Source organism: Mastacembelus armatus, chromosome 7 (assembly GCF_900324485.2).
Source record: "Mastacembelus armatus chromosome 7, fMasArm1.2, whole genome shotgun sequence".
Taxonomy (NCBI): domain Eukaryota; kingdom Metazoa; phylum Chordata; class Actinopteri; order Synbranchiformes; family Mastacembelidae; genus Mastacembelus; species Mastacembelus armatus.
The window spans coordinates 8,695,449-8,709,038 of record NC_046639.1 but is presented as its reverse complement, the minus strand read 5'-3'; the positions used below and the strand labels follow the sequence as shown (position 1 = coordinate 8,709,038).

Here is a 13,590-nt window from a genome sequence, read left to right as displayed (position 1 = left end):
TGTCACACTGTTCCTATGGTTTCAGTACCTCAGAACAGATACAGTACAATGCCGACTCAAATTGTGGAGCAGGAACTCCCAGTTTGTACTGGACAAGAAAAAAAAAAAGAAAAAAAAAACAGTCCATCTTGGCCTGCAAGAAACTCCATCCCCCTTTGATTTCTAACCACATATGCAGATGCAGGAATATCCCAACAGAACAGCAGAGCTCCACCTGTACAATAATATAAATCACACAGTGGCTTCTACCTATGATGGGATAGGATGTCCTTCTTACACTCTCTACTCACACACATTCAAGCAGTCAGTAAATATTAATAGGGGGGAGGAAAAAAAGCTACCTGATGTTTCTAAAGCAAGAATAATCACAATAGTACACACTAACAAGTCCAAGGAAGTTGGACGCTGTATCATCTTTTGTTGAATTAGATCTGAACAGAGTTCAGCCACAGTTGGTCGTGGCAGCTTTTCAAAGGGAAATTATACAGGAAATAAGAAAACAAGCAGGTCAAGCTTTTAATCAGCAAGTTGGCAGTTGAAATGAGGTTTTACTAACTAGCACAGATACACACAGATGGGCAGACACAGTCACCCACCCACATAGATTGATAGTAATCTGTAAGTGCAGCAAATGAGGAAGAATTAGCATTTAATGGTTTTCTATCTGCCGAGGATCAGTCTAGTTCAAGCTGGCATTTCCTCAGCCCTTCACCTTATCTACTAGTTGTGAGCTCAAAAGGTAGAGCGTTTGTGTCATTAGCATTTAATGAAGCCATGACTGCAGTTGGCTAAGTGCTGCATTACAAATTCTTTTTTAATCTGTAGGGGCTCTTGGGATGTGTATGCAAATACATAGGTAATTAGTAGAGGTGATAAATTTCTCAACTATTTACTTTAAATGACAGACATGGTCATCAGGCTGTGTCCAAGCCAGAGTGAAAGAAGTAGTTCTAGACAAAAGAGTCTTCACGGTGGGTGTGAAAGCAGCACCAGCACAGGTTTGATGGGGATCACAGGAGACAAAGGAAAAGCTATGGTGACAGATGTAGTCAGGTTTGCATTTGAAAAGCAATGAAAAGTCACTACCTGTCCAGGGTGTACCCCTGGCTTCCACCCGAAAGAGAGCTGGGATAGGTTCCAGCAGATCCCTGTGACACTGGATGAGGAATTAAGTGGGTATAGATCATGGATGGATGAAAAGTCACTTCTAATACTCTTATACATAATACTCTGGTCGCTTAAATGTTTTTGCTTCTAGAGAATATAAATGATTTTCACTTGGAGGTTTTATGCTGTCATGGCCCTATAGCAAATACATTTCACAAGACTGCAGCTTGAGCAGTGTCCTTAGCAGAGGAGTCAACAGATGAAAAGTATTATCTGCTTCACCATGTCTAGCCTAGTGAACCCAACCAGCTGCCGTATAGCAGCCACTAATGACCTCCACCACCCAGTCAACAATTAAGCATTAATTCAACTGCAGTAAGTGATTTGAGCTGCAAGTGAGGAATGTGTAAACAACAGCTTCACTATAACCATGGACTGGGTTTGTCTCATTTGAAGCTCTGGCAATCAGGGGACATGCTACAAAAAAAATCTCACACCATACCACAATTGTAACCACTATTTTATGTGGGGTTGAGAAATTAAGGGTGATACAGTGTGCTGGAACTTGCTGATGTGACACTAATGTTTGTAGTCCTGGCTAATACAGTTTATGATGAGGTTACATAAGGAGGCTGTCAGAGGGCAAATTCCTCCGTTACCCCCTCCTGTTCAGCCCAAACATTTTCTCTCCATTCCACATTTAATTGTCTTCCACCCAGCTGCAAAAGCTGATGTCACTTCAACACTATTATAACCGCTTTAAGCCAATAAAAAGAAAATAAATCACAGTTGCATTTGTCGAGGGTGCCAGCCAGCTGCAGCCAACATCTGCAGTCATAAACGCAGCTCAATGAACGATACGGTAAAGGCACATATAGGTGCATGAAGTGATCAAGACTCAGTTACAGCTTAGTGAAACATATAAAGTGACCTATGGAGTTTACACTGAGCTATCAACGCATGCTTAAAGAATGGAGTGGTCCCATATTAGTAAATGAACTCAGATGCAGTGGCCAGAGGCTCAGTTTAATTAAACACCTGCATGAATGGGAGATGAAATACGGAGGTGGACTGCTAGTCCACATGCTGACCAAATTAATGAATACTTGTATGAGGTCATCTTACACCAGCAATATTGTTTTTTCAAAGCAAGCACAGCCACTTAGAGTGGGATCAGCGTAATGACAGATATGAGACGTACCAGTAGTGTGTGATGACTTATTCTAGACCACATGGAGCCATATGAATGGTCCCACATCCTGTCAGAGCCAAGGCCAGACAGAAGCTGCTTGATTCCTCACGGCTGCCATATGGACATTCGTCTATTCAGTCACACCACATACACACATGTTCTCAGTGCTGCTGTCCAGGAGCCTGAGGATGATGAGAGTAGCAGTTCCTGCTAGGATGGCGTGTGCTGACTGCAGACAGACTACTGTGCTGAGTGGAAGCCACTTTTATTTGTTGTCAAAGGTCAGATGGTATACTATGAGTCACAGCCAGATAAAGGATCTGTATGTTGCTCTACAGGCGTGAGGCAAGTCATGTTCTTGATATCAATTTTGAAATGTTTTGACATCCCAGGATGAGCTTGAAAACAAGCCACTGAGATGTGAAACTACACCAACCAGTGCTGCTCAGATAAAGAGTCCAGTCTGTCGAGGACCCGATTCCACTGTCGCCACAAAATCATTTCCTCAGTATCCTCAAAAGGATACCAGTGTTGGGAAACAGTTCAGTTTCACTCAACATGAAACAACTAAAGAGGGGATCATATATACACATAAACCTCCTTCCTTTGCCACAATTATATTTAGACTACGAGTTACTAGTTTGGTAACTGAACTAGCAAGCTGACACCAAGCTGACTTGGACAATGTTTTCAGCAAGGAACAATCACTCTGTAGCTGTATAATGCAATCATTATGGATGCTTTTACAGTTAATGTGTGAAAATCAGCAGCTGTTTTTGCACAACTGCCAACCATGTCAAGTCAGTGCAAGAGCATTTAACAAGAGGCAAGTGAGAAACCTGAAACATCCTCCTATTAATGCAAAACATCAAAATGCCTATGCATTCTCTCATACCAAAATGTTGCCAAACATAGCCTCATTCCCTCCCTTTCTGACTCTGACTGTCCTAAAATCCTCCTGCAGGAAGTTTAACTGCCAGTGGTTCACACCTCTCAACAATGTCCACATCAGGGGGTCTAGTCTTCTCACCTTAGGAGAGAGAGGCTGTTGTATTAAACATGGTGAGGGGGGAGGTGGAGCAGCTGTTGAAATACTTTTGTCTGTGCACCCTGAGTCCTAACCGCACCCACACATGCATGCATACAAACACACATATTCATAGACAGTGATGGCCAGATGTTACACCTTATTTCCATCTGAAGTATGAGTTCTGCTGCTAATTTGAATCTCAGCCAATTGAATTTCATACTGTACCAGCACACAATGGCGTCATTGCCTAGTGCCACTTATGAGGATAGACTTTATCAAGTTACCATATATGTGAGTCACTTCATGACCTGGGGTTAAAACAAACCAGGCCTGCTAGCAGTCAGAGATGAAATCTAGCAAACTCTGAGTCACGATGGCCCTGACCAATGGCCAACTCTATTTAAAAGTAGACATGATGTCCTTGGGGTATTCCCAACTCAATACGGCAGGGTTTCTGGGCCCTTTAAACACGTCATCACCATTCAAACTGGCATCTTTTTCCAGTGAAACACACACAGGCTCATTATTTAAAGCCCCTTTTACTAACAGACCTGTGAAAGGTAGACAGGCGCTTTATGTTTGGGACAGACAGCAGCATAGCCACACAAGGCAGCATGGTAGTATATCCTGACTGACTTTTACAGCAACACATAGCAATGTTCCCAACTGATTATACTAGATGCATACAAAGCTGGATGACAGAAAATTAAAGCAGCTTTTAAGAGGGCCATTAAATTAAGAAAGAAATGAGTCAGAGTGAAAGCTCCTCCAACTGAAAACAGTAAACAATTTCAGACAAAGGGCCCCATTGTCTGCACGCAACTGCAAGGACCTGGATGAAGAGTTTGGCAGTCTAAATATACAAGCTGCACTCCTGCAACTCAAACATGTACAGGGCCATAGAAAAGACACCAACAAAAACAATAACAGAAATGAGACTGATCATATATGGACAGAGACCTCAGTGCAGACACAGAGAAAACATTGCCTCTTTAGTGGCCAAGCAACACTCCGGTCCAATGTCAATATTAGTTCATCCCTAACCTTGTTTGAGAGAGTAAACTCCAGGAGAGTGACATACATGGACCTGCTGACCTCGGCATGTGCTTGTCATGGTCAAACCATCCGTGAGGTAATTCACATAGTCATGTATTTCAGCGACATGTCTGGGATGTGACTGGACTGGAACATATTACTAGCTCCATCGTGGGATCCTCCATCATTACACACTCACTGTAATAATGTCTAATCTCACTCAGTACAAACTGTGTTGAAAAATGATGTTTCCTCAAGAGTTCAGGATGAGACCACGGCAACATCCTTCTTCGCTATCATTGCATTACTTTTGGAAAAACATCAGAGCCCATTTCATTCTTTCATACATTCCAGGTCAGGTCTGTTATTATTTACAGCCCCCGACCTTTGGCCTTTTCTATCTGAGTATGATCCACTCCCTTTATCTCTGCCTGGCACCAGAGAAAGTCAAAGCATTCTCAGTTAGTGTTGTTTGGTTACCAAGTGTTTGAGGTGAGATTCAGCCCTCAGAAATTCTTCCCATGATGCAGAGGAGGGTGTATGTGGTTACTGACATACACAAACTACACACTGCAAGGAGTCTATCTCAACATAGAATAACATGCACATGAAAAAGGGGACCATATACCCTCCTGCCCTTCCTGTGTGCATCTGACAAGAGACATACATAGTTCACAGATGCTGTCCTCAGGCGTTCTTCCATGGTGGGCTATCTGCCAGTGTCTAAACATAATTTTATTATGTCAGGCCTAAGGGCACAACAGGCCTGTATATATAAACATATTGTCACAGTTGGGTGTCAAAGTAGGAGAAAGTAAACCTTTGTAGGCCTGACAGTTGTATATGAATGGGAGAAGGCTCTTCCCCCCTTCCTTTCTGCATCTGTATCGGCCATCAGTTTCCTTGCACTGCAGTCACAGCTTTTTGTAATAGCTACAATAATTTTAGTCATAAGGTCGGAGCTGGGCCCACAGCAGCTCACCCTGACAACAAGAAATTCCCTGTGCAACCCTCAACTGATCTCGACCCAGGAATCCAGCTACCCCCCCCCACTCCCCATGTCTCTGAAGTATGGGTGATTATGATGATGTGATGGCAAAACCAAGACATAACAAAAACTCATGTCATGACTCGAATAATACGTTTTGATATGTGAACTTCAAAGAAAAGTGGCAGATGCATGTGATTTGTTGATGAAGTGGTGATTCTAAAAACAGCACTATTACACTTTGTATTGTTTTAACTTCTGAACACATATCATCTGAAGAAAAAGTACAGGGTACTGGGTTGTAGGAAGCTGCACTTAAACATTATGCCTGATCTGCACATATAAACCGCTGTCTCATCTCCTCCTACATAAGCATGGGTCTGAACTGTAGAAAAGTTCAGATTAAGTCATCAGTGGGATGACGTCTACAGTGTCTCGTACTTAATGACACAAGGAGAGATGATGGGGAGAGAGACGAGACAGTGTGTGGGGGTTAAAATGCCCAACAGAATGACATCAGCATAGCAGGAAGTTAGTGGGGGGGCGGGGGTGCTGGAGAGAAACGAGGTTCCATGCATGCAAGCTTCACATACTAAATCATACCACTCTCCTTAAACCCCTACTTCCCAGGGAGAGTAATGAGAGACAGTGAGAGCAGGGGAAAGAGGGGGGGAATCTCCCTATGTCTGAGTGTCTGACATTCAGGGAAGTGGGGAGGAAAAACAGAGAAACTGGAGCTGCTGCTGGCGGCCCACTCGGCACAAAGCCCTTTCTCAAATCCCAGCATGCTGGCTGGTTGGACGGTGGACCAAGACAAGGCTGGTGCTCGGGAGATGCATACTGAGCCAGAAAGTCTGATTATGTCTGAGAGAAACCTTGACTGTGGCTGCATAACCTTTTCTTAATAAGTATTAGGATTACAGGGTTGGGTCCACATCTCATTAAAATGTACTGAATGGGTAGCACAAATGCAAATCTGTCAGCAACCAAATTAACCCATGCCTCACTTCTTTGCTGCATCCCAGTCCATACAGAATTCATGCTTCTGGGACACTGTTATTTCCTCTTCACATTAGACCTGACCGCAGGCGCTCCATGCCAAAATCTCGCAAGGAAGGAATGCTGAGACAGTGGCAGCATGCTGAGTGTCACAGGGGATCACAGAGCCAGGAAGCATCTCAATCTGCCGCAGCATTTCAGTCGAATAAGATGTGACTGCTAAAGGTTACCCTTAACAGGCTTTCTTTGGGGGGGGGGGCGTTTTGAGGGAAAGGCAGCTTAAAAGGTCAGAATGAAATGTCACTTTGTAAGGGCGATGAGATTAGGATTTAAATGAGGGTTTCAAAAGGTTTTGTTTCTTTGTTTGGGTTCATTATTTTTGTTATGATCAAACAACCACACTCTTATACTTGGATTCATTTAAAACGTAAAGTAACATATTTCATGAATATGCTAATTTACGGTGTGTTGGGTGCGCACTGAGGGCGTGTGCGCTGTGCGTAAAGCATGTGTCCAGAAAGCATCATACACACACAAAGCGCTGATCTAAAACGTCAGCGCAAACAGCATCCAACAAACGACTTACTCTGTAACTTTAACAGACGAGTTGTAAATGTTTGACAAAAAAAAAAACATTTTGAAAGAGTGTAATGGAAAGTTTGCACGCTGCGCGAAACATATCTGTGTAGATCTGGGTATCGTGCCCAGATCCAATTATAAACAAATGTTTCAGACTCGGTACTGGAGTTTGTTGTTGAAAGACACTTCTTCCGTTTGTTTTTACCGTAAACAGTTTTGAAATGACTTCTGTGTCAAACAAACTCACCTGGCAGAATCGGCCAAATAAAAGTCAACCGCATATCCGAAGTAGCTCCCCGTAGGTCCGCTGTAAACAGCTGGCTTATCCACGTCCAAGTTGAACGCCTCGCAGGCAGGCAGACAAAAAGCGAGTAAGAGCCCGATGATACAAAGCAGTGGGCGGGAGAGAAGGGTTACTATCCCCGGCGTCTTTACGCGAAATCGTTCCAATCCCATTTTCTGAGGATAAACTAGTACACCCACGTTTGTTTTAAAACTGTGGAACTGTCCTGTTTTTTGCGATTTCAAGTCCGCGGATCAAACCTGAAAACCGTGGTGAAACGAGGCTAAAACTGCATCCCTGTAAGTTAAATAAGCGGCCAGTATCACATTAACGCTCCGTCAGCTCCTCTGTGCGTCCTCACTCCAACTCTCTGCGTCTCTCTCTCTCTCTCTGCCTCTCTCCGGGCCCACGCCTTCTCTGTTCACCTAATCGTGACACAAGAAGCAGGGAGTTCCCACACCCGAGACAAAGTTTGGAAGAGGAGGAGCCTGTGATTCCCTTAGAAAAAAAAAAAAACTTTGAAGAGGACTCTCATCCACCAACTTATCTCGAATTTTCGAGTTCAGATTGTTTCTTATCAGTCACGCTGCGGTTATTAACCTAAAAAACAATGGGTCCAAATCCTCCTTTCGATTTTATCTGGCAGTTATCTTAACCCTTTGTGACTGACGTTGTTGTCCAAGAAGGCAGCATGGTAGGTGATGGGAAGGTCAATCAAACTTCACGCGTCCAACCAACATAATGAGGCATGGTCACTTAGAGCTTTTCCCTGATAAATCCAGAATTCAGTTTTTTTCAGACAGTTTTTTGTCTTTTGTCAACATTAACAGCCTTAACTCTCAAAGATAAAGCTTTGGTCAAACGAATCTCCCCAATGTTCAACGCTGCACACACACACCCTTACTCAATGTGTGATCCATATGGATTTCTATCTAATTACAGTCTTGCTCTGATTTGGGCACACGGTGTCCTCTGGTGCTCTTGAGGGTGTGGGAAGATTCTGCATTTGTGCCTCTGAGTCACACGAGACCGGGGGAAAGTGGTTAGAATGTGAAAAGCAAGTGCTCACTGAAGTGAGACCTTTAATAAACCTATCCAGGCCGAGTGGAATTAGTGAGTGTTGCTTTAGCTGATTCACTTGAAACCTCTGGGATTGAACACAGGGGCCAAATTTGGCTGTGGGGCAGTAGCAACATGAACTCTGTGTCAAGTGTTGATCGTATTTATAACTGGTCTGAAGCACGGAGCAAGTGCAGAGAGCGAAGTCTGACCAAAGCCTAGGAGCGATCCGGAGTGTCGGAGGAGCCGGTTCACAGCAGCTGTTGGGGCCACTTGATGGTTCAAGGCCCTAATCCTGGAGGGGCCTCATTCTCTCACTCTGTTTTTAGGTCCTCGGTTGAGAGCCAGAGTTCAAGGCGTGGTTCGCAGGAGGACGGATTAGCCATCAAAATGATTTAGAGTTTAAACTTTCCCACTCACGGTTCACTCTACAGGATATTTATCATATCCAAACTCTGATATGAGAGTTAGCATCTGCCACAAATGTTAAAATAATATTTTTAGTACCTGAAGCCAAAGGCGCTCGTCATCAACATACAGTCCCATGACCTCATGCATGAGGTTAGCCAGAGGGGGCAAGCAAATACCTTGGGAATAGATAATCCAGGTATCAGGCAATAGTCACAGTCTTCTTCGGTGTCTGCCCAAATGTACAGCACTGCTCTTTTGTTATCTGTCTACCCACAATTATCTCTTTGACTTCTTCAAAGAACCAGGATTTGTGAGAAGATACAAGAAATATTTCTTTCAAGTGTTCTGCCCCCCTTTCCCTTCAAATACATGTTCTTCTGTGTGTCACTCTGAGACTGAGTAACTAAGCCAGTGTATACAAGTGTTTTCTGGTAAGCATAGTTTGTGTCTGAAGCCAGAGCCTGTTAAGTCTTTTTGGTGATGTCTGGATAACTGAACAGTATTTTCCATCTTGCGCTAACTATGATTTTCATAGAAAAAGGGGGTGTGGTTTTGTTCCAATGCCTCTGCTTTGACATCATCACTCGGCCACTATGGCAACAGATCTGAAGTGCAGCAAAACACTTACAGAGCATTTCTCAGCCGGCCAGCTATTTTAAATTTAGACCTGACACATTGACATCTCTCTAAGGACAGGCATATACATGTGCATGCATACAAACACACACACCCACACACACACACACACACACACACACACACACACACGTACATACATAGACTCCCTGTTTTCCAAACTATTAATAACACGACCACAAGGCCATTTACTGACCTTATTTTCATATGAAGGTATGAAGGTGCCAACTATGCGCTTCTATAAAACTGCTTTACACATTACACGTCTTTATATAATAATTTTTAAAGGAACCGTTTGACATTTTCATAGTTTGATGGAGTAATAATTGGTATGCCTGGTGAATATAAAATTGAAGCTACTGGATAGTCATCTTAAACAGGCTGACTCTGTCAAAAGGTAACACAGTCCTCCTACCAACACCAGTGAGGCAAATTAATTAACATATTGTATCTCATTTATTTACTCTGTAAAAAAAAAAAAAGTTTAAGATGAAGTGTAAACTACAAGTTAGGTGAGAAGATTGATACCAGTTTGAGAATGGTATCAATCCTCTCACCTAACTCCCATTAAGAAAACAAATAAGCGCACTTCTCAAAAACATCAAACTATTCCTTTAAAACTCTTAATTCAAAAAATAGGGTTTTAAATTCTAATTCAGCAAACAGTCACTACATCTATCTGCCACTTTCACATTCCCAAGACACCAGCCTCCCCCCTACCCTCCCCTCTTTTCTCTTTATAGCAGAAATGTTGATGGGCTCCAATGGGGGTGGGGAGACACCCTGATGGCTGCTATTTGGCAACTGTCACCCTTTTAAGTTACAAAATAAACACCATTTTATCACTTGAGAACAGACAGCAAATAAAGAGCACAACAGGCACCTCAGTAGTTTGCACACATACAAGTCACCAGTCATAACAATCCAGAGGATTTAACTTGCTTGTTCCTTTAAGCACTTTACCATTTCCTTTCAGTTGTGTTGGATTTGTGATCCATTTAGCTATGGATAAAACATTTGTCGAGTAAGGAAAGTGGGGGTAATGATGGAAACTGTGGGTTCTGAACAGAGGGCATGTTGTGAAAAAACTAGATCAGCCCTCAATCATATAAGTCTGAGAAGAATGTGCTACTGTGGCTTGCATTCAGACCTGTTCTTGATCTAAATGGTAGGCCTAAACACAGAGCAAACTTTCCTTCCTTCCTTCTTCCCCTCTCTGTCTCTCTTTAACTATAGAAATACAGCGATACACATCTTACAGGCAGGAAATTCCTTCAGTGTAAAAGCTTGCCTGGGCTTCCTGTTTCACCAGGTTCCTGCTCTTTGCATCTCTGTTACACTGGCACAACACACAAAAATACACACCATGTATACATGCACATTCAATTCCTATCTACTTTGCTCTCTGTTCTGTGACATTCCCCATGTACAAGCAGGAAGGGTGGTGGGGTGTTGGACAGTCTGAGACACTGCTTACTGAATGACAGATTTGTCATGAAGGGGTGGTCCATGTTGCTGAGTGGACTGTCCATTGTTTTCAACACAAGCTCTTAGCAACGTAGTGGCTGAGTGAATCACATAAATGTTTTAGATGAGGAAGTCATACTGAAGGCGTCCTTACAAGGCAAAGATCACTTGCCCTTCAGCATTTCGGTTTTCTCCTCTAAGCTTTGACTGTCAATCCAGACAAATTGAGGCAACGTGTGTGGGGAGCAACATGTTCCAAACAGTGTCCATTGTTTAGTTACCTTGTAAAAACAGCCATACAAGAGTTGAAAATGAGCAGATGTGTGTTTATGAACAGTTGCTAATCAGTGTGAGGGAGCAGAGCAGTAAAGCAGCAGCATGCTTCTGCCTGCTCCACTGACCCTGTTCTACACCCCATAACACACACAAGTGTCCCCACAACGCTGACCCACTTGCTTTTAAAGCCAGAGCTGTGTTCTCTGAAGTTGTTTGCATAAAAACACAACTGTTTAAGAGGCAGCATAAAATACTTGACATCACTTAATGAGAGGTCACTGCAGTTGATTGGCAAGGATGACGAAGCAAGACAAGATGCTATCACTTGTCTACAAAAACATGATCGAAGGTGAGCTTATAATAAGGTTATGAAAAATACCACAATCAACAGTGAAACATGAAACTGGTAGCACAGCAGGCAATATTTGCAGGTTATCATGAGGACAGAAGAAGAAAACACTGCAGAGGGAATGCTGCCAAAACCAGGTCACAACCCTATCATTGTGAAAACTGGTTAAAGATGACATTTGACAAGGCGTGTGTCCACAGTTTTGCATTCTGGTCCAGTGTACGGGGTGTCTTGTTTTTTTTAGATGGCCTATTTGTCCCTCAGAGTAATGGTGAACCCCTGACCCCCTCCTGTGTTGTGTTATTGAGGTGGGTGTCCTGTGGGGCCACCGCCGGGCCTCACACTGAAGGAATGCGGCTGTAAAATGTGTGTGTCTGGTGGTACAGGAGGAGAGGGCAGTGAATCGGTGTGTGATCACTGGAGAGCCTCGGGGTATTGTTTCACACGCAAATATAGACACACACACACAATACACATGTATTACCATTCGCACATTCCCACCAATTTGCTGCTGTTGCTTTCCCACACCCACTCCTTTGGCCAAACATGTCTGACACAACACATATGGAAACAGTCACATCCAGCCTCCCATGACAAGAAAACAAACTGCACCTAAAGTGAAAATAGATACATACAAATATACATCCTGTTTCTTCTTATACCCATAGACAAAAACATAAACATCTCCATTATTTATATAGCCTTCTGTTAGTGTTGCAAAAACAGCATGGCTACATTTCAACCACTGCTGTTCTAAATTTGTATTAGATGAAAGGGACTGTAGAGGGCACGCCAGGATACTCCATTTGTGTTAATTACCATGAGAAATCTCATTAACCCTTTCATCAACAGCTGCAGTACTTTCAGTACTCCATCAGCAAAATGGTGAAGTGTTTCCTCCACAGACAGAGTCATTTCTAGATGTTATTAATGAACAATGACTGATGATGGCAGAAATAAATAATGCCATTATGTCTCGTCTATGCGTTCGCCATAAGACAAGCAGACAATGGGCTAAGCTTTTTTTTGGATGGGGGTGTGCACATTTGCTATCGTAACCTAATCTACTCTGAAATTATGGGTGTAACATATTTTTACAGTTTCCTGAGTTTTTTCTGGCTAATGGGTTCAAGTTATCTCTTCCTTCCTGTGGTCAGATGTCACATTTATCACTTTTTTATGCAGCCATGCAGTGCAGAATTACACACCTGCTATATGCTAACCCATATAGCATATAGCAGCACTTCTGGTCCAGACCAGAAGTATTTGGAAACTTACATATCCATCCATCCATCCATCCATTTTCTATACCCGCTTTTCCTGGCTCAGGGTCACGGGGATCTGCTGGAGCCTATCCCAGCTCTCTCTCGGGTGGAAGGCAGGGGTACACCCTGGACAGGTCACCAGTCCATCACAGGGCCACTTACACATTCAATTTGAAATAAAATAATATATTCATTTAATTGAATTAATGTAATTAATTTAACAGCTATTACATTAAAGCCATCAGCATGGAAAGAACTGTGTAGAAGATATAACTCTTTAACAGACAGTGCCCAAAGTTTAGGAGTTCAAAAGTTATTGGACATGTCTACTACCTGTTTCTTTGGTACATTGCACAAAAAGGCTCACACATAGCAAATTAGTATGATAGTATTTTATGAATACCACTGAAAGAATTATATAGCTAAAACAACTGGGAATGCTACTCATTTTCAGTAGTAATCATTCATAAACCAATGCAACATATCGGAAGAATAAAAAATAAATTGACCTATTGATGGTGGGATCACCAAAGTAGTTACATTTCATCCTCAGGAGGAGAAAATGTCTGTACCAAATATGGTAATGCATTAAATACTTGTTAGGATATTTCCCTGAAATATCAACCAATTTGACTGTTATCTTATATTGATTGTTATCAGCATACATCAGTCCTGTACGTGAATAGGAGCCTACTACGCCTAAACCTAACCGAGACGTTTTAACGCCGAAACCTTACCACCTAAACCTAACGACCTAATGAAGCTTCCGGTAGGTTCCAGTAGGTCAGTAAGGACCTACTGAGCCATAACTATAGTCTGAAGGGAAGTTCAGGTGCTGTGAAATATCAGCCTGTTGTTGCAGCCACAGGAAAAGTCAGGGGAGCACCACCATGATTGGGAATTGTTGTCTGTCA

The 13,590-nt window shown here is 42.7% G+C and overlaps 1 protein-coding gene across 1 annotated transcript in view; it reads right to left on the bottom strand.

Moving 5' to 3' along the window:
- The window catches only part of itga5 (integrin, alpha 5 (fibronectin receptor, alpha polypeptide)), a 30,272-nt gene extending 22,643 nt beyond the window's left edge, over window positions 1-7,629 (bottom strand). The window contains exon 1 of the mRNA XM_026331396.1: window positions 7,178-7,629. Coding sequence (XP_026187181.1) covers window positions 7,178-7,386 — 209 coding nt within the window. The 5' untranslated portion in view covers window positions 7,387-7,629. The remainder of the gene's footprint in view (window positions 1-7,177) is intronic.
- Between the last annotated feature and the right edge of the window lie 5,961 nt (window positions 7,630-13,590).